Below are 26148 nucleotides of genomic sequence, written 5' to 3'. Positions count from 1 at the left end.
ATAATTTATAATTTACCTTGTAATTTATATAAATCTGTATTTACTATTGCCTTTCTTATAATAGTACTTTATCGCGTATTCCTCAAGTGGTCTTGAAGAGCAGGTCTTGAGATTAGGGTAATTTCTTGGCTAGATATGGTCGACGATTTTACTTCAAAGGGTCGTCTCAGCCGTTTCGATGTAATTGCGCTCCAGCTTTACTCTTGTCTAACTTGAGAGTTAGAAGCGAAGTGGTAGTTCTGTATCAAGTCTTGGCTAAAATTCCGAAAGGTAACCCTAAGGGGTGTGACTTCGCAGCCAGTAAGACGTAGGTAGAAACTAGTGAGAATTTTATTAGAATATATTTCATATTGCGACAGACTATAAATGGCGAGATGTTTTCTCCGAACAGTGGTGGAGGATCTGGCGCAGGGATTTTGTCGGTAAAAGATCCTCAGAGGCTTTTTAGGTAACGTGACAGCGACGGTATAGCGGTAGTTAATCCCTCTCTGCTACAATGCTCGTATGGTGGAGTTCCTCTCAGGATGTGAGCATCTCCTCATTGGAGTCCAGAGCTGCAAAGCTTACTGAGCAATCACAATCATGCAATATCTGAGGTTAAAGAATTGTGAAACAGAATGTTATGCCTTACGGTGCTATTTGGCTTCCGGTGATATATTGTTTCCCGTGACCATTTCGGAACAAAGAAATATTAATTCAATGCTTTCGTGTTATTTATGTGAAACCTTTTAGTTCTAGTCGTAACGAGGGCTTTGTCTAATTTATCATTTGATTATTTTTGTAACAGTAATTTTGCGAGTTTTAAGAATAGAATCTTATACAAATATGGCTCTGTGTCTTCCTCACACTTCCCTTCACTCAAATTCTAGACAACTACCAATTTTAAGCTCGCATTTTTTTAAACTGAAAAGTAACCAAAAACATCAGGTTTTATTATTTTATTAAGCAAATTTTTACATAATTCAAAAAGAAAAATAGGTAAAAATGAAACGCAGAAGTAATGAAAAATGCAACAAAAATTTGTAAAAAATCTAATACCTATTTTTTTGTTACACGGAAGTGTTTTGTTTGTTACCGACAAAGCAAAACACGCGAGCGTCACTCGGGCTAGTGCGAATTGGCACATGCGCCGTGCGCGAGTTTATCTTGTTCAAAAGTTAAGTCATTTTTGAGTACGTTACGAATATCGTATTATAATTATACTAAAATGCGCTCCGCATTTTCGACGCCTTATTGCAAATTTTGGCAATGTAAGTCTTCCAGACACGATAAAAATTGAAAAACACAAAGGTTCATATAAGATTCAAACCCAAGTCTTATGGGTATTTTTCACTGTAATATTAGTATTTAATAAATCAAATATATGTCACTGAACAGACTGATTCCAGTCTCTCTACTTACGTAATACCTCGTTGAAACCCATAGGCTTAAGCAAAAACAATAAAATAAAAATAGTCAGATATCAGCTGGATCATACAGATATTATAAAAGCTTTTATAGTGACAGAACTTGAGTAAATTGATCATGAAAAATGTATTCAACTCTCAAGTCAATTATTTGCAAGAGAAATTGGATATTAGAGTGCTCCAATACCTGTACTTTTAATGTAATTAAATTTTTCAGTAGCATAATAGAGCTATGAACATAATGGGTTGATTTTTAATTTTTAATCTACTTTAATTCTTACAATTAAGGAGCGCAATTTATTATAAATAAATGGTATCTAATTTGTATCTAATATTTCTACTTGTTATAAGTCGTTTAAAACAATCATCGATTTTGTTTTTGCTTTGAAAGCCAAATCTTTATTTTTTAATTATCTACCTAATTTATCTGCAAACAAGTTGCTTTGACCTAGAAATTGGTAGCTTAACGTTCTATATATTTTTTAATGGTTTTAGTGTGAAAAACAAACAGAAGGGCAAACGTTGATAATTGTAGTATACATTAGTTTAAACACTTGTTTAAAAATTGTGGTTTGTTAAAGGTTATATGGGGAGTTTTTATTGATCTTGCAATTCATATTACCAGATTTCATTTATCTTCGTTAAATGCGAATATTATTGTAACTCTAATAAAAAAGTTTTAATATGCAAAAAAATATTAAAATGCGTTACAATAATATTCGTTCTGATTTTAAAGTTAAATCGTTAAAATGTATTACATAAGTTAATCCGACTACATGCATTTTTATAACATCTTTATTTAATCAAATATTCAGTTTTTAATTAAATTAATTTATTTTAAATATGTTTAGACAATATTAAAAGCATACATCGATAATATTAAATACATATGTTAATTAGACTTATTAATAATATAGAAACGCCACTGTTCTTCTAGCACACTTTATCGTTTATAGGCGGCCCTGTCCAATTTTGATTGCCATTGCCAATATTAATTGAAGAATCTGAGAAATAAAACATATTTATTTATAACCGAATGGATTCAGAGTATTTTTTATGACATATGTGTGTGTGTGTTATGTGTAAGAGATGGAGGTAATAAAAAAATCTGAAATCTTGCTATCCTATTTATAATTCTATACAAACCCTTACGTTCAAATACATACAGATAAGCTTTTCTAAATTAATATACATATGAGTGTGTGTGTGTGTATATTACTATAGCACGCAAAGGATTGTGCAATAATATATCGTTATGGGTCATTATTTAAAATTATTAGACACGAAGCAAAAAATACTCATTTGAGCATATAAACGCCAGCCGTCTTTGCTTTCCGTGACCCTCTTCAGGTTTATTGCTTCTAGCAACGCAGTGAAGCGTCGATAAGGATAAGAGAGATGTATGGCGTAGGTGGAGAGATATAAGGAGGCGTTATTAACATAACTCCTCCTTAACGGCGGGATACAGATAAAAATACATCTTGCGTATATAAAGCGGATAAACCGAAGCGAAGGAAAGTGAGTGCTAAATAGGCTCAAGAAAAAATATACAGCAATAGTGGATCGAATAAACTTGAACCACGCCTTTTATTAATTTGATTAGTAGTAAAGATCGCAAATAAAGTGCAACGTTAAATTGATTCGACTATGAAATACATATATAAGTTTAATCGATATACGTTTAATGTGTACAGGTAATTCTATGTTTATTTACTGCTGATAAATACTATTTCTACTGCAATTTCTTCGATTAGGCGCAATCTAAATCTATTCAATAGTGGAAGCTGTTAAATAGATTATGAATACGCCTATGTGTCTTTTAATATGTGTGCTATATGTTTTCTCTGTGTACTCTATGCCGATTTGTATGTCTATCGCCTTAAGTGTCTATCTATGCTATAGTGACCTATCCAGCCATGAAACGACTCAAATTAAAGAATGAAATTGAAACAAAACAGAGCTTGTCACGATATACAAACGTGATACTGAAAATCAGATCTTATGCTAATATAGCATAAGGATCAGAATCGAATCAATGTAATATAATTATTTGTACAACGTCAATACCCAAGGGATATTTTTAATAATACTTGAGAAAGCTTTCTATTTATATCCCTCTTTTTTATAATTTAATGTCGTTTTATGGCTGGTCTACGGTTACGCCACTATGTGTCTCAGTGTATCAGTGTTTGATTATTCTCTTTCAGGCCCGCAGCGCGAGCACAAGTAGCTTTAGGAGCGTCAGCCAGGTAAATCCTGATGGTACAGCAGGGCCTAGCCCCTATCCTGGACCTACGCCCTACTTGCATGATCACTCCTAGCCTACTATAAACATAGTTATTTAATAGTCTGCCTAGGCATGCACGTACTATCAAATAATTGACTCCATAAATCCACACCTACATCTACAAATAAAAAACACAAAAAAATCATTCATGACCATTAAGTGTAGCATCATACTAGCAATATATTTATTAAAAATACCCTATTTGTTAAAAGCATTTTTAAATTTATCAAATCAAATCATAATATATTTCAGCTTCAATGCGCCATAAGCTTTAAAATACACGTTTAATTCAGCAACTTAATAAAGCAATAAAAACTAAATTTATCATAAAAATAAATATTTTAAAACAATTTCAAAGAACCTGAAAAAGTATTTTAAAAAATCTTTGATATTAATAATAAAATCAAAACATCAAGTTCGACTAGGCTACATTTAAATGCGTCAAATGTTTATAAATACATTTTTAATTTAACAATCAAAAACTAAATTCATTAAAAAAAAATATTTTCAAAAGTTTTAATGAAGAATTTTGAAGTCGTATATTTAGGCTACTTTTAAAAGCGCCATGTTCATAAATATATTATTATTTTTAACCATTTATTAATGTATTCATTCTATTTTATTTTGCGAAAAATATTTTTAGATTATCCAAAACTATTTCAACAATTAAAAATAAATTGATTCTGGAAAAAAAAATTTTCAACATTTTCAAATTACATAAAAATTAAAAAAAAATTATCAGAATTTAAATTTAGATGCAACTTTTTTTCAAAATATTTTTATACCAATTTTAGTTAAAAAAGTTGTAAGACAAAAAAAGCTTAATTTTTACTAAAAAAATATATTAAGAAAAAATTAAAGGATTTGAAACAAAAATGTTAATTCTTGTTTTTAAGCTATTTTTAAATGCGCTATTTTTTAAATACCCTTTTAAAATAAACATTTACCTAAAAATAATTTTAAAGTACATCATTTTTTTTTTAACTTTTTCAGCAGAAGCTATATATAAATAAGCTACTTATAAATGCTTAGTATATTTAAAGTAATTTAAAGTATATTTGAAAAAAAAATATTTTCAAGAATTAGACTAAATATTTTTAATGCATTTTTGATTTACCAATTAAAACTTTTGTTCTAAAAAAATATTTTAATATTACATAAAAAATATACTTATTCTCTTATTGAATTAAAAAAATATTAGTCGTATGTTTGGGCTACTTTTAAATGCGCCTTGTAGATACAATTTAAATTTATTATTATAGATACAATTTAAATTAAAGCATTAAGCTAATCATAATAAAATACATCTTAAAAAAAATATTTTTCAAAGCGACTTGAGAATACAAAAAATATTTCTAAAATCTTTAGGTAAAAAAAATAATAAGATATTTCTAGATTTCATATTTTGGGACTACTTTTAAATGCTCTATGTGTTTTAAAATACATTTTAAATTTAACCCTTTTTACCAAGCAATAAGAAATAAATTTATCAAGGAACAATTTTTTCAAAACAATTTAAAATACATAAAAGAAATAAAAAATCTATTTTAATATTACTATTTCCAGAATTCGTATATCTGGGCTACTTTTAAATGCGCTATATCTTTTCAAATTTGTAATTAAAGCATGTCATTGAAAACTAAATTCATCCTGAATTTTTTTTATTTAAAATTACATAGTTTCCAATTTTTAATTTTTTCAACTATTTTCGAGACTCATATAACTGAGCTACTTTTAAATTTTAGGCTCAAATTTAAGAGTCAAATGTCTGGGCAACTCATAAAAGCGCGATGTTTTTAATTAATTAAGCACATTATTAATTATAAAAAAATAAATCATTACTAAAAATAAAATTTTTGAAACTTCAAATTCCATAAAAAATAATAATATTGCTATGATATATGTATTATACATATATAAAAAAACATCTTTAGGCTACTCTTAAACGCGCCATAAAATTTAATATTTTAAAATTTAAGTCAATTTATTTTTAAAAAAAAAAAAATTTAAATGATTTTCAAGTAAATAAAAAAAATATTTCAAGAACTTAATATTTTTTTAAATTCAAAACATTTTTTGCTTAAATAAACTAATGAAATTGTAAAAAAGATATAAACGAAGAAAGTTAATTAAAACATTTATGATTTTATGACCTAAAATATTAATTGGTTAATTAAAAATTATTACACATACACTACAAATAAGTTTTTAAGTTTCGTTGTCATGCAAAATATCAAAAAATCCAAAAATGACCCAGACAAATAAATAATAAATTACCCAAACAATTTTTTATTTTATTTAGGTAATCGATTTAATTTGTATTGATTATTTTAAAAATGTATTTATACTATCTTGATTGGATTTTTTAAAATAAAGTAAAAGGCAGAAACATAAATTTCTGAGCTACTCTTAAATGCGCCACCTACAAAACTGACATTATTCTGAAACATCCAAATCCATCCATCAATCACGTCTTATCCAAATTACTACATCCTCAGCTACCTTATAATATTATGTATCCTAGTATAACTTTTTTTACAATTAGATTAGATGGCATGAGATGGCTGACGTGGACAGCAGCATGATCACCAAGCACATTCTTCAGCATCATACATCATCTGTCATAATGTATTTAATCTATTTCTATACTTGTGTATATTGTCAATGTTTTTATTTTTCAGGTAGCATAAAAATAACAGTATCGAATAAAAACTTAATAATATTTTGGTATAATAAAAAAAATCAACAAATATAAAATCAGAATATAATATCAAATAATATATAAAGACTTCAATCAAAATTCAATCACCAGTCATCATTTCCATGAATTCTGGAACAGAAAAACGTAAAATTCTTTAAAAATGCATATTATGATAAAATATTCTTGCATAATTAGAATTTTACCATCAAAATCGACTGTCCCTGATGAGTCCGTGTCAATCTCTGCAATTATTTCGTTCAGCTGATCGGTCGTTAGTTGGTCGTCTAAGGCTGCTAGAATTTCTCTCAAGCTACTGGTAGGTATATAACCGTTACCTGAAAGTCAAAAATACATTGCTGGTATACATAAATATGTTTGCATAAATGCAGATATAAACTCGTACCTTCTTTGTCGTAAAGTCGGAAAGCTTCCTTCAACTCTTTCTGAAGGGCCTCGTCGTCTTCATCCAAGAAGTGGGTTGCCACTCGACAGAACGAATCAAAATTAAGCTTTCCAGTTCCTGTGTATATTTTTAAGCATATTTATTGTACGTATAATGATACTGAAGCATAATTATATATGTTTAAAGAATCACCTTCATCATCTTCGCTCTCCAAGAGAGCGTCCAATTCTTTATCGTCATAACTGTGAATCATGGTGCTGAGAAAGGTTTTGACCTTTTCTTTCTCGATTTTGCCTTGCTTGCTTGAGTCGAACATTGAGAATGCTCTTCTCAACACTATTTAAAAAAACATATAGGTATTATATTAGTAAAATAAAATTATGTTATATCTTGATACATAATACAAGTACAGTCTTCAACATTTGTCGATAGCGCTTATATTTATTTTAAATTACTGGTTAGGTTAGATTTCAGTTATTTATAATTTATGTCAAATTCTACAGTAGTATATTACATAATTAAAAAAAAATATTGTTGTATTCTATGAAAGTATATAGTATGTTAGTAAATATTATTTTACAAAGATCTTTGTATTCAATTAATAATTCACTATACTATTAATGTATTAATTTAATCCGACTCAAATTAATTCAGTAAAGAATAAATTTAATAAATATCACTAACCATAAAGTACAAATGCATTAAAGTAACTAAAAAATATGAGCCTTTTCTTATGATTTTTTAATGGCAATAGCAACACTACAATCAGCAGCTTAATATGTTAATAATATACTATAAATTGTAGCCTGTTGAACAACTGCGCTTTGCATTAAACACTGCGTTTTGCATAGTGTAACTTAAACTCATTATTTATCTAAATTATTTTGACCGCGCACATATTAGCCGTTACCTACCGTTCTTAGTCTTAACAATCATACTTATAGCTTGGTTTTAACATCCAACTTAACACGTGATATTTGAAAACGACATATATATTTTCAATTATTATGTAATACATCAATGATAAGATAGTATTTATAAAATAATTGGCAATTAAAAGCTTAGCTGAATTAAATGTTGATCATTGTAAATTAAAATAAAACAATGTTAGTCATCTTGTTTAGTACATTTAAGACTAATAATATTATATACAATAAATTTTTATATAATTAAAAAAGTTTAATATTGCTTTTGGGTTGATGATATTAGCTTAGTCTTTTTTCTATTATATATATATATAATGATTTATTATTAAAGCGTTTTGTTTTTATGGTAAATGATTGGTTAAATTCTGACTTGATGAAGTTTTTTTAAACATTTGGCTGCCAGAATATAATATATCAGCTCTTGTTACTGAAATTATTAAATTAAAATAATTGTCAGTACTGTAAGATTCAATTTTTACAAACAGATTTATTGCACTTACCGGGTCGACTTTCGATGGCAGCGAAAAAAAACAAAAATGTCATTAAAACATTTATAAGGCGGTCGGAAAAGAATAGTGCCAAACCCGACCGCGCGCTTATTGGCCGTAAAGATCATCCTTACAAATTGGTCTTAACATCTAATTGGCTAATATTTTTATTATTATATAATACATTGATATTTTGATTCTATTTCTTAAAAGGTTAACTGAACTATAGAATAATTGTATAATTTGAGAAACTATTTGAGAAACATTCTTTTAAAACGTACATGTAGCATTAACCAGGTTGACTTTTTATGTAAAATTTTATTTTAAAAATTAATTAATAATATGTTTACTTACTTGCCAGTTGTTCTTCGTCCATTTTTACCTACAATAAAACAGAAAAAATATGTTAAACATTCATTGGGTCAATCGCAAAACTCAGTCACGCAAGTTCGATCATAAAACTGTATTTTTCACGCACGGAATAATTCATATTGACATTTCAATTAATTAAATACCGTGTTTTACGTTCTCCCCCTCCCGCTCAATGACAACTTTATAGTTCACGGTCGTTACTTAAACTTTTACGAGCAACGAGCCGAAAATCGTGCCAACTGTCGAACATGATCTAAAATGAGATTTCAATCATAGTATCCCTTTTTGAGACAAAAATAGGATAAGGTCTCGAATAAGATAATTTTTGCTTGCTCTCATCCCGCATTAGCATAAACAGCAGATATTATGTTCAAAACGTTTTGGAAACTGTCCTCCATCTCTGTGATGTGGCACTGCGCCAATATTCTCCCAGGGTTGCTACCCAGAGACAGGGAGAATGGTATCTATATGTAAATAAGGATTTTTCCATATCGGATAAAGCGAAGGCCTTATCGGGATGGAACTCAGATTAGGCACGTCCTTGTAGCACAATAGATTTTTATAAGATTTCATATGTACGGGAGATTATCCTTTTCGATCCCTTGTATTTCATTAGAGGGACCGGGCAAATAAGAATTAACTATATATTTTTTATTATGAAATAATGTGGGAGAAATACCAAGTTTTCTTTGTTATATGCGGAATCTAGTATTAATAGGAAAACTTTAGTCAATTAATGACAAAGAAGTTACAGTTCCTATATATCAGATAATATAAAGCATGTTCACTTATTATTATGTGTAACATATTGAGCTAACTTTTCCAATTACAAAATTTGTTAAACTATAAAAAGTATTTTAATATATCAAAATCAATCAATAAAAGTATATAATCATCATTACAAAAATCACATATAAAAACATCCAAGGGCAATTTTTTACATAAGTGTTTATAATGGTATCATTTGAAGGCATAATTAAAAACAATATAACTAATCTATTTGTGTCACATTAAATATAATGTGACACAAATTGTGTCATATGATGACATTGAAAAATATTGATCACAAATTTTCTAGAATCAGGCAATAATTATATAAAGGCAGACGTTAACCATACAATAATAAAAACAACATTAATAATAAGTCAATCCATAAATTAGGCAACTTTAATATTAATTTAATAATTCGTTATAAAAAAATCTGACTATTTTATTTACATTTATAGCATTTTTACTCATAGTCTACAATATTGTAGCTTCAAAAACGTATCAATAGAAATTGAAAAACCGTAAAATTTATTGTGATATTAGAACGTCTTCTTAATCATCTAGAAAATAATTTACTGCGATTGCTTATTTTTTTGTATTATATTAAATTTTATTAACCATCGTTTGAATATGATAAAACAAGTTTTAAAGTTTAGTTTTTTATCATAAGTATTATTATTACAAGTATACTTAAACAGTGACAGTAAAATTAAATTAAATATATCATTGTGCTTATTAAGCTTTTTGAGCTTTATGTTTTTATTTAATTAAATTTACATGGTATCATACCATATTTTTCTGAAGAGTCGTACAAACTAAACACATTTTGAATTTTCCAGCACATCATAGTACTTGTGAATTCGGTTTTCTTATAATGATAAGGGTTATTAAAATACGCCAAACAAAAACCAATGCTTTAATAATTGAAATATGTATTTAATAAGTCAATCACAATTAAAAAAAATATTTTTATTAAAAAAAATATTGTTCTAGATAGGAAATCTAGCGCTGCTCTGTCGGTAAACCTCGTCACTAAAAATATTTCCCTGATTACATTACAACACAAATTAATCGTATATGCTAGAAACGCGATTTTTCTATCATGTTATATGCCTTGTTGTTAGCATCGCATGTTTATCATTTATATTACCCTAAATCGATTAGTGTACTGACCGCCCGTGTGCTAGATAACGTCGACGTATAAAATTTGATGACTGCAGTGGTAATATTCGATTTGGATCGATAAACAGCGGTTAACCAGTTGGCTGTCATACGAGTCCGACTTTCTCCATGGTTGGCTTATTTCAGCTTTGAAATCGCGCTAACTCGACGCGACATGTCGAAAACATCTAATGAGATATTTGACACGGGGGCGATATTTTCTTGTTAGCAGTTGGCAGCACTGCTAGCGTTGACGCTTCGATGTCGCTAGCATTAAAAATGCTTTGATGATTGAATTAAACCATGTTTATCAAGAATAACTATCTCAAGATAAACATATTTAAATTAGACTGTGGTTGCTTGAAAAAAATTTTTGTCAATAAAAATGCCATGTAATTGTATACATACTAATATTAAGTTGCTTCATATTTGGTGGCTGATTTTTAATCAATCGAAAATGTATTGTGATAGGAACATGACAGTATGCTTTCAAACAGCATTTCAATGTGTCAAAAGCTTTATCTATATGTTCGCAAGCAAAATCCAATGTGTCAATTTTTTGCAAAATGGCGACAAGTCTAAAAACTCAAACACACTCAGTAGGTTTAAATTTTACCGAAAAGATCGCAACACATAAAACTTTTATAAGGTTAAACTTCATCTAAATAAAATATAAAAAAAATAGTTTTTTGCTTCAAAACAAGCGATGTATCAGTTCGATCGGACCCCCATACGAGTGATTTTGAGACTTGCAGAAGAGGTAACGCTCTTAATTGCTTGGTTTTAAATATTTAAAAATATGTTTTTAGTATCGTATATAATTACTGAGCACCCCCTATACATTCTGTATGAAAAAAATATATAATTTTTTTTTACAAAATGGCGGTTAATGTGAAAATTAAAAGTGTCATAATTATTTTTTTTAATTAAAAGTAGTGCAGTAAAATAGTAGGAAAATTAATGTGTTTTTGAGTGATTTTTTCGGAAGTCAAATTGCTCATTATTATTTTTTTAGCATCGATTCTTTTAAACAGATAATGATTCTTTTTTTTTAAATAGTTTACTATAAGAAGGTAATAAGCTGATGGGATGATAACTAGTCGATTTTTTTTATTATATGAATTTTAACGATTTTCCAAATGGTTAGGAAATACCAAAAAGATAGGCAGGTGCTAAAAATATTTGTTAAGTAATAAATGTAAATTCCAGGTACGTGTTATTTAATTTGTTTTCAATTTTTCAAAATTTTCATGACTTAATGATTAAATATCTTAATGAAAACGTTTTAACAGATTCTTAAGCATCAAAATTTAATGATGATGTGAATCAGTTGCAAACTAATTTTCAAAGCTACGACTTTTCCTATCATACAAAAATATATCTTAAATGTACGTATATGCAAAATAAATCACATTTAAAATCATTATATTTTTACTCTTTAAATGTTCTGACATAAAAATGAAAATGAACCTATAATATAAACAGCAGTAAAATTTGCTAAATATTATAAAAAAATAATATTAAATTCTAAAACATCAAGTGGTGAAAAAATATTTTATTACCTAATATTACTACTAATAAACTGTAATTTTGTAAAAAAAATTGAACATGGAACAGCAACAAAATAATCAACAATCAATAACTTCATAGTAAAATTCATCATGGTAATTCTTGCTTGTTGATTTCTGCATTAGAATTTTTTTCTTAATTTAGACAAGAATATATTTTGTCAGTTTTATAGTCAGGGGCTTTTCCAGCACCAGTCAATGAATTTTTCCACATTTTTACTTAATTCAATAAACTAAAAGTTTATATATGTTTTTAAATCTTATCGGTACTGCATGGCTTAAATTGATCAAAAACAATATTCATTAAGTTCAACTTAAATTATAAATTCAAGTCTTAAAAATATTTTTGATCAAAGAAATGAAAAAAAATCAGGACTGTTGATACCATCCATTCCGGAATATAAGAAACACACCCAGAACATCTGACTATCTGGATTTCGCACAGTCGCATGGAAACATTTTTCGCCGTATTTTTTTTCTCCTTAACGACGGACATAGTTCAGTATATCTGACCCGTATTTATATATTTTAATTTCATCAGAGAGTGTTGCTCTTATTCAATCTAAAAACATTTTAGTTTTTGTGTCATTTTGCCTATGTTATGCGTGTGGGACACATTTCTTTTGTGAATGACAGTTTTTTTTTTCTAGAAACATCTACTACTTTAAGTGACATATAAGGATTGTCCATATTTATAATTTGTCTTTTTAACAACCAAATCAACACAAATTTAATACATAATTATATCGAATTTACTAAATTGTGAACGTTTTGGTATTATAATTTTTATAAATATTTTTGTCAAAAATCTAAAGGTAAATTGGATTAGCATTAAAAACAATAAATACATAGTTTTATTGGGTCATTTGAGGTATCTTTAATTGTAATGATTTTTGCACAACACTGACTACTGAATATTATGTAGTAGTACTATAAAATCACTATATATTAATTTATAGAATGCACTTATATTTTTTATATTTATGTTTTTCAATAAAATAATAATATAAAAATAGATTTCGTTAAGATACTAAAATGTACCAAGAAAAAAAATCCTAATACCATCCTCTTTTAAGACATTAAAGACCGTAGACTAATGATCATTCAAGCTATATACACTCATTATATTTCACGATTCTAAAATGTACCGAGAAGGAAAATAAAAAATTTAATTCATACCTCTTTGAAGACATTAAAGACTGTACAGCTTAATATATTTGAGGAACTTGAGCAAGTAAATACCAAGTGTACTTTAATTTGCCAATTTGTTTTTTTTTCTGTATATGTGAACATAGCAACCGTACAGTTTTTCACTTCAGCCTGTCGCCACTTTAGAGCAGCGCCGGCTGATCTTTATTATTGCCATTATGTCGTATTTCATGAAATATGCAAAACCCAAGGGGCGTTTAATCTCCACAACACGGACCTGGACGCTTGCCAGAGCACCTGAATCAGGATTCAGGAACGCATGCTAATTTCCCAGCTTGTGTACATTTCACTTATCGCTCATATCGATTATAAATATAAACTATCAAGTTTATTTAACTAAAAATAAGTTAAACGTCATATTATAGCAGATATAATTACTTATTGTAGCGTATAAACGAAAATATGTCTCGAGGGTAAAACATAAATAAGGTCTAGCGTGACCTTAATTATGCTTCGCCCTCGAGAGATGTAATGAAAAGGTACCTCACCGAATCGGTAGACAATGGAATTCCTGATTGGGGTATATATGACACAATCTAGACGTAAATTTAATATTATTTAGATTAAATATATAGAAATGTTAGTAAACCATAAGCTAGCAATTTGCTTTTTATTTAATTGTAAATATATATAATTATACAGAATGATTTTTTAGGTATACATTGTGTCATGTCAAAAATGATTTATTCTGCCAAAATTTGAGAATATGTTTATGTCCCCTTAGATTCCAATTATAATATAATATTAGTATCATAGCCATTAAAATATCAACTAGTACGTAAAAATAGTATATAATGATCCTTTTTTTAATCATAGGAAATTTTATTCGTATCACATAAGTCAATGTCAAATTTATTAATTTAATCCTAAATATTTATAAATTGCTTTAAAACATTTCTGTATTATATAATAAAAAAATACAGCATCTTCTCATATTTTTTATAAAAAGAAACAATGGCTTTGATTTACGAGGAAGACTGAAAACTTTTGAATGCCCAAATTATGCCTAATAATTTACATAAATATTAAAATTTAAGAGAGTTATGTTATATTTATTATGATATGATTTTATAAAAATCAGTTATTGCAAACAATAAATTAAAACTTGCAAATACCAAAACTATGCCTTGTTATTAAATAACTGTGAAATTTCTCACTAATTGTTTCAATATAAAGGTATATTTTTACTAATAAATTAATAAAACAAATAACAGTTTTATTTAACATAATAAACTACACTTTAAAATTCATAAATTAAAATTTTGTAGAATGGTAATCAAAAATTAGTATATTTTTATAAAGCTTTCTAATTTTACTATATATTTTTTTTACAAATCAATTTATGATATAAAGAATAGTTTCGATTAACAAAAAAATACAATAGACAACTTAAGTATTTTTTATATTACAAATCAGGTTTAAAAGAATTGTAAAATTTCACATAAAGCGTTTCAATTTTGTAATATATATTTTACAAATCAGTTAATTAAAAGAATATAAGCTTCATTTAAAATATAAGTTTTAAAGATTGGTTCTGAAGAATTGTGAATCTTGTAACTAAGCTTTATAATATTATGGTATATTTTTTTACATAACAAGTTGTAAATAATACAAATAATAGATACTTAAAATTAACTGTATTAAAACTTATTTAAAAATTGTAAAAAAAATTATAAGGCTTTACAGTTTATTAATACATTTTTAATAATTAAAGGAAAGAGGAAATCTTTAGTTTACATAAAAAACAAAGAGTGCTAATTATATAAAAAGTTTTAATGAGTTGTGTTTAAGAATTGTAAAATTTTTCATTTAGCGTTTCAATATAATATTTTTTGAGCAAATACAATATTCATTATTTATATGAAAAATTAGAGAATTTTAAAACTGTCTTTCTAATGTATTCTGTTTTTTTTTACAAATCAGTTAATGAAAGCAAAATCTTGGATTTACAGAAAAAACGAATCAAAAAAAGTTTTAAATATTTAATAATGATTGTAGTTTCGAAGAATTGTGATTTTTCTTACTTAGTTTTTTAATTTTGTGCTATACTTTTTTATTATATTTAATTATTTTATCAAAAGAATAATAGATTTAATCAAAAAAATAAATTATATTATTTATCCTCCCTTAGGTATTCAAGTTTTAAAGAGATGTTCTTAAATTTTGTTATATATTTTTAGAAATTATCAAATGTAACGAATAATATATTTGTAAAAGCTTTTCAGAAAAAATATTAGTTTCTAATTTTAATAAATGATTTAAACAAACCATTAAATAAAATAAATAATAGCATTGCTTAATAAAGAAATAATTTTTTTATAATATATATTTGTTTGATAAAATAAATTATAACTTGTAAATACATAATTTATGATTATTATTTTTATATAAACACCCAAGTTTTAAAGAGAAAAAATCATCACTAAGTTTTTCAATATTGCATTATATTTTTACATATAGCTTTAGGTGAAAATTAATCAAATTTTTTTCATACCATAATTATTCCTTTATTATCTTTATAAATTATTGAGTCTTAAAAGTTAAATTCAAAAATGGTGAATATTTCTGAATTATATAAATAATCATTAAAAGTGTGGTATAGAATTGTAAATTTTCTAATTTTGTGGTTTATTTTATTTACAATTCAGTTATTAAAACAAGTACTTTGATTAACAACAAAACTAAAACTTTTAAACACATAAATTACAACGTATTATTTATATAAATAAGCAAGATTTTAAGTGTTGTATTATATCAACAAAAACTTCTAAATACAAAAATTACTATTAAAAAATCTTTCAACAAAAACTGTATTTTAAATATAATAGTTGAAGAAAGCTTTAGGTATAGCTGTTTGCGAATCCAAGTATTTAAAATTAATTTAAGTCTAAAAACCATTTATTTTGGTATAGAAAAAATTTAATCCTTACACTATTTATATTTATATATATTTTAACTACTGTATTTTCAGTGTAAAGCTTAAAGCTGCTTTTTTGTAATATCAATACTAAGCGTTTTAATATAATGCTATATTTTTTTACAAATTAAATATTGAAAAAATAAAAGCTTTGTTTAACAGATAAAGATCTAAATATTTTAATGACTTATTATTTACACATATAGTTTTAAGAAAGTTTTGCTGAATAATTGTGAAGTTTTTATATTCATTAAAAAGCTTAAAATATAATTAATTGTTTATTTTATTATGCAATAAATAAATTTATATAAGACTAACAGTCTAATTGCACTGATTTTTTATTTAGAAATAGCATAGTTTCAACATTATTTTAATATATTTTATGTCTAAATATTTTTGAGAGACGCCCAAATGTTTAATGTCAACGGATCATATTTTTATATCGTCTGCGATTACTTTTTTCCCACTTAGTGGCCTAATAAAATGGTTGATGGCAAAACACAGACGTGGGTGTTATATCAGGTGTTATATTAATTCTGAAAAATATATTTTTCTTTACATATTTATATACTGAACCATGACTTTCGACACACCCTAATAAACCTGGACCGCATTCGATGTGGTGTGCGCCAATATTGATTCGGAATTAATTAAGTGGAGGGTCTGTTTGGAGTGTTTATAAATTTCTACAATACCAACGCTGCTCGTTGATGAGTCCCAGTATTAAATTCAATAATACAGCCACGAATTCGAAGGGTGGAATTAGTGTTATATAACTAAAACAATACAAAATCTCTTAAACATTAGGTCGATCCATAAATTCATGCATATACAATTAAAATCTGTCGCAAACCTATTTACAATGGATGGATATACTTTAATGGTAAGCTTTGAAATATGGCGTTTAATTATGTACGAGAATTGGAATGTTACTGAATCGCTTTAAAGTGTATCTCAATTCGAGCTGTTGAAATATCAACATAAACTCAATTGATAACGCCCGCCTACAAAATTAAACTTAATGAATATTGATACTCGGAGCTTTCGCAACAAAAGTTAGTTAATTTTTCATTCAAACCCTTCCAAACAAAACCATTAATCTGCAATACAAATTTAAAAGCTTCTCCAAAACTAGAACGTGATTGTGCAAAACTTGTTTATTTTTAATGGTTTCATCCTGACGACCGGGAATTCCGCAATTCACAAATGGTGAACATCTGTTCCGGACAATTTAGAACATTTTAATGTATAGAATAGATAGAGATCCAGCGCTTTCCAAAGTGGGTAATTAGACGCGCGTAAGATGACTCGCCTCGGTCTCGAAAGGAAATTTGCATCAGCTTAGTACGTGCTTAAATTTAAAGCTGAAATGTAGGTTATTACAACATTGTTACATACAAACATATGGCAGAATAATTTAAGGCTTTCTTGTTAACTGTCAATCACTAAAATTCAATACAAAACTAAGAATCAAACATATAATGAATATATAGGGTGAATCTACAGATATTTTTAGAGCAATGTGCAATTTAAAATTAACTGCAGAATTAATACAGATTGTTAAAGAATGTTTTACTCAAACCGAATAACTAATTTAAAAATTATTAAAGTGTGTAACTTTTTTTAAATTTAATCCATAGATGTAATAAATTATGTACAGTTAGTTTTCCATGGGGTTAAATACTATACCATTTGAAAAGTAAATAAAATTCTATACCATATCACAAACTACTCTAAAAACTGTGGTTTTTAATATGTTAAATCATTTCTAAGTACTTATATAAAAAATAACATTTTTAATTTATTAAACACAGCTTATTAAATAAAAACATTTTGTAAAACTAAATAAATGTATTGTCAAAATAACATAGAACTAAGAATTCATTATAAAAATATGACACCTTGTATTAAAACAAACTATATTATACAATTTTTAGCTTCTCTTTTTGTAGCTGTAACAGTATTTATTAGGATTATTGCTATTATCAGTCAGTTTTTTGAGCCACAGTGTGATTAAAATGAGCTTGGAAGTACATAAGAAAAAAAAGCATGACTAAAAATTCAAAAAGTTTTTAATAACCAATTTAGTCACAACGATAATGAGTGGTCCCGACAATTTATATATGTAATAGAAATAAAAAAAAATTTAAATTACGAAAAATATGTAAAACTTAAAATCGAATAGAAAGTAAATTGCATAAGACATTTTTTTATCATTAAATAGTAATCTAAGCTAATAACTAAATTTTTGATTGAAATAATAAAATATTTTTTTAGTACAAAATGCTTTGTACAAATTCAAAATATCTTCAAATACCAAACTTTAGTGACAAGATTTAAAACTAATGTATTAATTAAATTTATAAATCTACTATCTTAAATAGTTTATTATAATGAATTGTGAGCAAAAACCATCCAATGGTCCAGTTTCGACATCAAAAATAATAATTAACCCTTCAATTGCCGAAATCTGATTAAATGGCTTTTGCAACATTAGCAAAAATTGTCAAATCCGATTCGATAATTTAGAAAAATATCAGATATATTTTTAATGGAAGCATAATATTTGCTTTGAATTTAAATAACTTTTTTTTCTAAGCCTATATGTTTATTACTACCTTTCTTTTTAAACATTTCTAAATTTAATTTGATAAATATATAATATTTACAAATTTTGTTGATTTTTCTATGGAAAACTAATTACCAATACCTTTTTTTAATATTTAAAAAGATTTTACTACAGCAAGTTTTTGCTTAAAAAATCTTAAAAATGCTTTGAAAAGCCTTAAAAATAATATGTAATAAATTCTTTATTACTTATAAAAATATAATGAATGCTAAAATTAGTTATTACTACTAAAGAAGCATAGCGAATTCACATTTCGCCGTAAAGCGTTACTTAACCCATTGCTTGCCATAGTCAGATATTTGAACTTTTGCTATTTATTGCTAGATATTTCATTATTATTAAAAATATAATCAAACACATTTCTAATGGACTGTTAAGCGTTTGCTTTAGATAATAAAAGACACGTATATTTTTTTATTATGTAACAAATAATAACCGCAAAAAGCTTGGCATTTAAAGGGTTAAATAATAGAACAGAAGTTTATTTTAAAATTAATAAACCTTAAAAAATATATTAGCAACCAACAAATTACATTAATATTTAGTACGAATTTTAATATTGAATTGTTTGTTTGAGAATCTTTAAAAAATATATATATTTCCGAATCTCATGTAATTTAAAACTATATTGCTAAATTTCGTTGATTTTTGAATGACTTACTGGCATTAAAACACTTAAAATGCTTCAAAATAAATATATTAAATTCTTTATCTCTTATAAATATATTTTAAAAGCTTAAATAGTTTATTACTATGAAAAGGGCTAACGAACTTAAATTTCGCCAAAAAGCGTCATTTAACCTATTACTTGCCAAAGTCGTATTTTTCGACCTTTGCTACTTGGCCATAAGCATCGATATATATTACGTCATTATTAAATATATATTAATATATACATTTTTAATAATTCGTAAAAGATTTGCTATAAGCGTGAAAAAAATTGAGCATATATTTTTTTCGGTTAAAATATTGATATTTATAACTATCACAATAGACGAGTGGTAAAGTCGCTGACTGCTGACCTAAAAGACTTGGGTTCAAAACCCATATGGATTCAAAACCCATATTGGGTTCAAAACCCATTATTGCAATCGATCATCATCAATTTTTGCTTAACTAGATTTTTCTAATCTCACGGATAAATATCGTGATTAATAATTAAAAGTTAATTGGGTCGTAAATATTAGGTATTGGAATGTATCTAAAAATAAGCTAATTGAGCTCATAGATATAATTTTATATACGGCAGCTAAAGAGTTAAACAAATGCAGATTTTTAAAAAAACTTTAATTTATGGAAGCAAAATTTCAAAAACCGTTTGTCACCATTAAACTGTTTTTCAATTTTTATCGTTTCTGGGAAATAGCAATTAGTGATTATTATAATATTTTAATTTTGATTATATATCATAAATTATAAATATTGCAATTATTAATTAAAATTGCTTTAACTCGTAATAAATTAGGCATTGAAAATGCTTTAATCTCATAAAGAATATCTTACATGTATTAAAAATATATATATTATTCCCAAAAAGTTCGGCAGTTAAAGGGTTTAGAAAATGGTATTTAAACCAACTTTTAAAATAAATCGTCACAAGATAAGTTTATGATATCTTCACAAATACATTAATTATTGTGTGCAAAATTTTCATAACGTTTGTCACCATTGAACAATATATTTGTAATCATAAAAACGCGCGGCTATAAAACTCTATGGCATTTCTATACTCAAGACAATGTATTTGTTCTTAAAGAAACATAACCAGATTATATTAGTGAATGATATATTTACCGTATACTATAATTGGTGACCGTTGATGATTTATTAAATATGCTCGCAGGTAACATATAAAAGGGTTCGCAAGCACTAATTTGAGCTACACTGAAACATATCCTTTTCAATTACTTTGTCGCATGATACTGATCTTTAATGCATGATTTGAAAATATATTTAAATTATGCAAAATAATACAAACTAGATATCTAACGTCTTACAAATGACAAAATCACACCACTTGACCTTATGAAAGTGAATAGAAAATACTACTAAATTATTTTGTGATTATTTTTAAGTTCGACTATAATTTAAGCATACATTACGAAAATAAAAATGATATTTTAAACGACAAGAATTTTTTTATGAGATTAAAATATTTAATGCATTACTTTTTAACAGAAATACATAAATAAATATTATTAAACCTATATAATTTACATGTATATAAATACTAAGTGATACATGAAACGTATATTATATAAATAAATAAAAGTTACACAAAATATATTTTGCACTAAAATATGATTTAGGATTTTCACATAAAAAAATAAAAATTCTATGAATTCACAGAATGTATCAAAGTGTGAGTCAAGATTTCCGGTATTTTATGGAATTCGAGATGCTATAAAAACAATACTCGTGTGAGTTCAGCACTGTATTATAAGTTGATACATACTTATATATAAATATAAAGAGTCATTGCCTTCAATAAATGAAAAATTGCTGAAAATACCTTGTGATATAAATATATGCTTAAATTTAGCTTCCGTGGTTAGCGGAACTAACATTTCGAAATCGTCAATATTTTTCTTCTTCAACGCATAAATTCCACTTTTACATAATTATAATATTTTATAGCCCGCGGATTTTTTTAATCCGAATTCCTTAAATATTGCAGGAAATCTCTTGAAATACTCACAGTGATTTATTGGTGATATTAAAGCGCGATGTCGAGCATAAAGTGAGAATGTCAAGATCACAGGTCTAATCAGATTTATGTCAGATATTTTTCAAATTGTAACACATCACGCCTGGAAGATGCGAATTAAAAATAGTGACACGTCTGGTTTCCTGTCTCCTTGGACAAATATAGATAAGATCAACTTAAAAGTGATGGATCTACTATTTGATTCGATGTAATCGTATCGACTTTCAATGTTGCCTTTAAAAATTAACGGATGAGAAACAGAAGTATAAGCTATCAATATGTATCATCTATAAAAATATAATTGTATTAATATATAAATGATTCAATTAGAAAAAAATATAATCTAATTTTAGATATTTATGAACAGCTCGAAAATATTGTTGTATTGTATAAAATACACCTAAATGTATTACGTTACATTAGGCATACTATTTATATATGATTAAGCATGACTCAATACTCTATATTTATTAAGTTATATATATATATATACAATTAAAATATATATATATATATATACAAGAAAATTAAATGTAACATTTATTACCAAAAATAGTTTGTATATATTTCCAGCTATTTTTAATAATGCACTGGCGACTTATTTTGTACGTTATACCCGGATTCGTGTATTTATATGTAATCAAAAACTTAGCAACTGTAATATAAATTTTCATCCACCTAACTATTGTTATCATATATATTAAGTCAGTGCAACTAAATAATCTAAGAAGAAAAGACATCAAAAAATACAATTAATGATCCATAATTGCCATAAAATAAAAATATAAATAGAAAATTAAATCTTCAACTTAAAAATAAAGACTTATATTACATTGTGGTAATTACTGTCTAGCAATTATTATATTATATATTATACTACCTGTAATAAAAAACGACATTCCAAAGCAATTATTAAAATGTAAAATATAAAAATCTTCTGGATAACATGTGCTGTACTTAGTTATATAGTATATTAGGTAGTCTCTCTAAGATTTCATCTGTCGTTTATCAAGGGTGAAAAACCTTAAAAAATTTTTTTTTAAGAATCGAGATATTCGCCTTTAAATCAATGTAGAAATTTTATTGTAACACTTGTTACCTTAATAAATATTTTTATTGTTTTTTAATTATCCTAATGTATTATCTCTTCTATTATTAATTAAATATATAGTATAGGAATGCTAGATAGCATTTAATTGAACATCTAATGTTCTATGAAGTGTTAAATGATACGTACCACAATCACCTATGAGATTGTAGATGATGCTCAAACGAACGTCGGGGCTTGACTAAGGGTTCCATCTTCAGCTCATGAAAACACACACCCACTCCAGTGGTTGTGTGTATTTTCCAGCTCGACCGAAACCAACATAAACATCACGATGTCTTAATAGCTTAGTTCGCGGGATCGTTTTATATGCGTTTATACTGGCTTATAAATTTTTCAACTCTACCGCATTTATTTATTTTCTCGCACATATCAACTGAGACGCTTAAATAAATATTATTTTTATCTAAATAATAAAATTATGATTTTTCTTTGCAAAACAAACACTTAAATGTGCTAACAGCTATAATATACACATGTAAAGTGTTGCGTTCTCAAAACCTTATGTTATTCATTGAATGCGGACAGATTTGCATTTTTCATTTTCTCATAAGTGTTGTAAGATCAGCGAAATTCAAACACGTCTGTGTTCGAATTTGGTTTTATGTGTGTTTTATGCAGGTGGTGCAAAGTATTGAATGTCTGAAAGATTCATAAAGTTTTCTCAGTTGCCGACTTTAGGAAAGTATATGTTTGCTTGAAACTTTAAAAAGTTCACTTGAAATATTCTTTTTTGAATGTAAGTTTATGTGGATTCTATCAAAATCTCTGAAAGAAATTTAAAACTTGAACATAAAGGCTTTGAATATCATAAAAAAAAGCATAAAAGTGTATTCCAAATAATTTTATAAAATATTCAAAGATAGTTTTATAAAAAAAAAATTAAATTCGTTATACTGGTAAATACATTATTTCGGTATTCGTTACAAAGAGATTTAACTGTATATACGAATACAAAAACGTAGATAAATCAAATCAATAAAACGTAAAAAAATCGCTATTATCGATAATTTACTAGAAATTCAATATAAAATAATATTAAATAAATAACAACAGTTATTAAAAAATACGTAAAATTAACAAACTCCCAAATTTATATAAATTAACTCGCTACTCAAAGGGCTAAATACGCCTTTGAAGAAAAATAAAAGAAACTTTTGCTCTTTATACTTTCGACTTTGGGCTTATATGAAGATTTAGGGGCGGAAACAGATATTTATTGTCTGTACTACTTTTACGTAACAGATACAATTTAGACATTTTTAATCCGTCTTGACATGTTCTACCGGCTTTCAGCACGAATATCAGGTAGCATACCTTTATATTTATAAATACACCAATTTTTTGTATATTAACCAAATGCTCAATACCTCTGATCTTAATGAGGTTAGAATCCATAGTAAAATCGATTTTATATTTAAAAATGCATTGGGCTCACGCTTGTTTTGTTACAACAGAGTGTGAAAAATAAGTCTCAAATTCTGATACCAATTAAATTCATGGCGCTTTTAACGCGTTTTTGCGACAAGTGTGCTTGGAGTATGATCCCGATATTTTAAAGGCATTAAAAATAATTGTGTTTTATTTATCATAATTTGGTAATGATGTAAATATTGCTCATATTTGTTCAAAGCGAATAATAAAGCAGCGGAACACTATGTAGTTATTTTTAACCTTTATTTGCCGAAACATATTGTAATAAATATTTTTGAAAAACATTTTTATCAAATTATGGCTTAAAATTCTTAGACCATACTAAGAATCTTTTCAAAGTAGCATAAGCCGATATATTGGATCTTGACAAGCAAAGGGTTAAGAAACAATCGGTACAAATATGGTCTCAGAATATTTAAAAATATAAAAAGTTTTACTAACAAAAGCCGCATATTACAGTTCTCGATCATACAAAAGTAAGGCGCTAGTAATTCAAAGTTTATGATCATTTGAAAAGTTGAAAAATGCTTAGTAAATGAGTGCCACATTAATTATTAGTATATCAAAAAATTCGCAATTATGTTTTGCAATTATTTTTTGACCAACATAATAATTTATTTAAGAAATCTATAATAAAGTTATAATAGATTACACAGCACTTATTTAAATATATGTAAAATTTGTTTAAAACTATTCTATCATAGCAAGAATACCTTTTTACCGTTTAAGCTTCAACACAGCTTACGAATAGCAAAGAGCTCTTGAAAATATTTAAAATGCTTGTGCAAAGAGCGCATTTAAATCATACTTTACTTTATGAATATCACAGAGGCTTTTAACATAATGTTTTTTAATGTAGAGAGCTCTAAAAAATCTGTATAATACATATATTAAAAAGCCTAGTTAATTTTCAAATGGTTACTTTATTTACTTTTAATATAAGACAATAACGTGTCAGTGACAAACAATACTTTTTGTAAAATGTAAGGTAGAGATGCAACTCAAGTTTAACAGAAACAATGGTGATTTTTTTAATTCTAAAAACAAAAAACATTTTTTAATATTTTTTAAATACAATTGTATTCTTTTTAGAAAAAAATATTTTTCCATTAAGTAAATTTTTGATTAAGTCAAAATAGTATGTTAATATTTTTTGCTGTGCAGCTGTGAAGATCATTTATTTATTTTAGTAATTACATACGCCTCTTTATAAGTCCTCTTTTCGTATCTGCGTCCGAAGGATTCAGTCGTATTTAAAATAGGTTGATCAAAGTTTGACTCAAAGAGAGAAGCGGTTGCTGTTTTAATATTTTATGGTCTAGAGTTGGTATGCCTTCTTTCAAATACAAGTTTGTATCAACTAATCAATTCAAAATTACAGATCTTATTCAATAATTGATTAATAAAAGTTTGAATTGGAAGTGATGTTCAGGTCATGTATTTATAATACATGTCCCCGCCTGATAATAAATAGGATTCGCTTATTTGTTCTGTAACGAACTATTACTGGTTTGTAAGTCAATCGTTTATTTACTAGATTTTCAAATGTCTATTACAATTAAACTATTGAAAAAAATCAAATTTATGACTGCAGTTCAGTTTTATAACAAAGACAAAAGTAGATTTTAAATAAATCGTGTTGGACGGTATATGCAATATATAAAAAAAAAATCTGATGAAAATAAATTTTGATATATATCTTCTGATTCTGCCGGCATAAGAAAAGAGACAACTTACCTGCCGATGTTTATGCCTTAATAGTGTATTATTTAGATTCTCACGCCCGTGCGTATATTTGCCAAAAGAATTTTGAACGTTTTGTATCTGTCATCAACTGGTGATTTGCAATTTCAAGGACAATTTCAAAGACCACTTAAATGACATAATTGGTGCTAATTCGTGATAAATTACTGTCGGGAATAAATTTAGTCAGAAATTCGAGCATCTTCTCCATTGATTGGTAAATAAATATTAAAAATAGATAGTATGTAATGTAACAGCAGCTTTAGAAAGTAATGATATGTGCTTTTATCATTAATAGCTTTCTGTGAAGTATTTAAATAA

The 26148-nt window shown here is 26.5% G+C and overlaps 2 protein-coding genes across 6 annotated transcripts in view; one reads left to right on the top strand and one right to left on the bottom strand.

Annotated features, from left to right (window-relative positions):
• The window catches only part of LOC148231584 (neo-calmodulin-like), a 194358-nt gene that overhangs the window by 139008 nt on the left and 29202 nt on the right, over window positions 1-26148 (top strand). The window contains exon 2 of one of the 3 annotated variants that reach the window (XM_088192012.1): window positions 3614-3655. The exons of the other annotated variants lie outside the window; for them this stretch is intronic. Coding sequence (XP_088048138.1) covers window positions 3614-3655 — 42 coding nt within the window. The remainder of the gene's footprint in view (window positions 1-3613; window positions 3656-26148) is intronic. 3 annotated transcript variants of the gene reach the window in all.
• Window positions 2222-22931, bottom strand: LOC148231585 (troponin C-like). 3 transcript variants are annotated; one of them, XM_088192019.1, is made up of 7 exons: window positions 22780-22918; window positions 8566-8593; window positions 6990-7133; window positions 6798-6914; window positions 6598-6729; window positions 6503-6546; window positions 2222-2410 (listed from the first exon to the last, which is right to left on the bottom strand). In XM_088192019.1, exons 2-6 carry the CDS (start codon window positions 8585-8587, stop codon window positions 6509-6511), a joined length of 453 nt encoding a protein of 150 aa, XP_088048145.1. In that variant the 5' UTR covers window positions 8588-8593; window positions 22780-22918; the 3' UTR covers window positions 2222-2410; window positions 6503-6508. The 3 variants fall into 3 exon arrangements, with proteins under 3 accessions (XP_088048145.1, XP_088048143.1, XP_088048144.1); XM_088192017.1 differs by having other exon boundaries at window positions 6503-6523; XM_088192018.1 differs by lacking the exon at window positions 2222-2410 and having other exon boundaries at window positions 6441-6546; window positions 22780-22931.

The sequence above is a fragment of the Plectrocnemia conspersa genome, unplaced genomic scaffold, assembly GCF_051122295.1.
Source record: "Plectrocnemia conspersa isolate PC_06_02 unplaced genomic scaffold, ASM5112229v1 ptg000009l, whole genome shotgun sequence".
NCBI classification, from domain to species: Eukaryota; Metazoa; Arthropoda; class Insecta; order Trichoptera; family Polycentropodidae; genus Plectrocnemia; species Plectrocnemia conspersa.
This window is presented reverse-complemented; position numbering and strand designations above follow the sequence as displayed.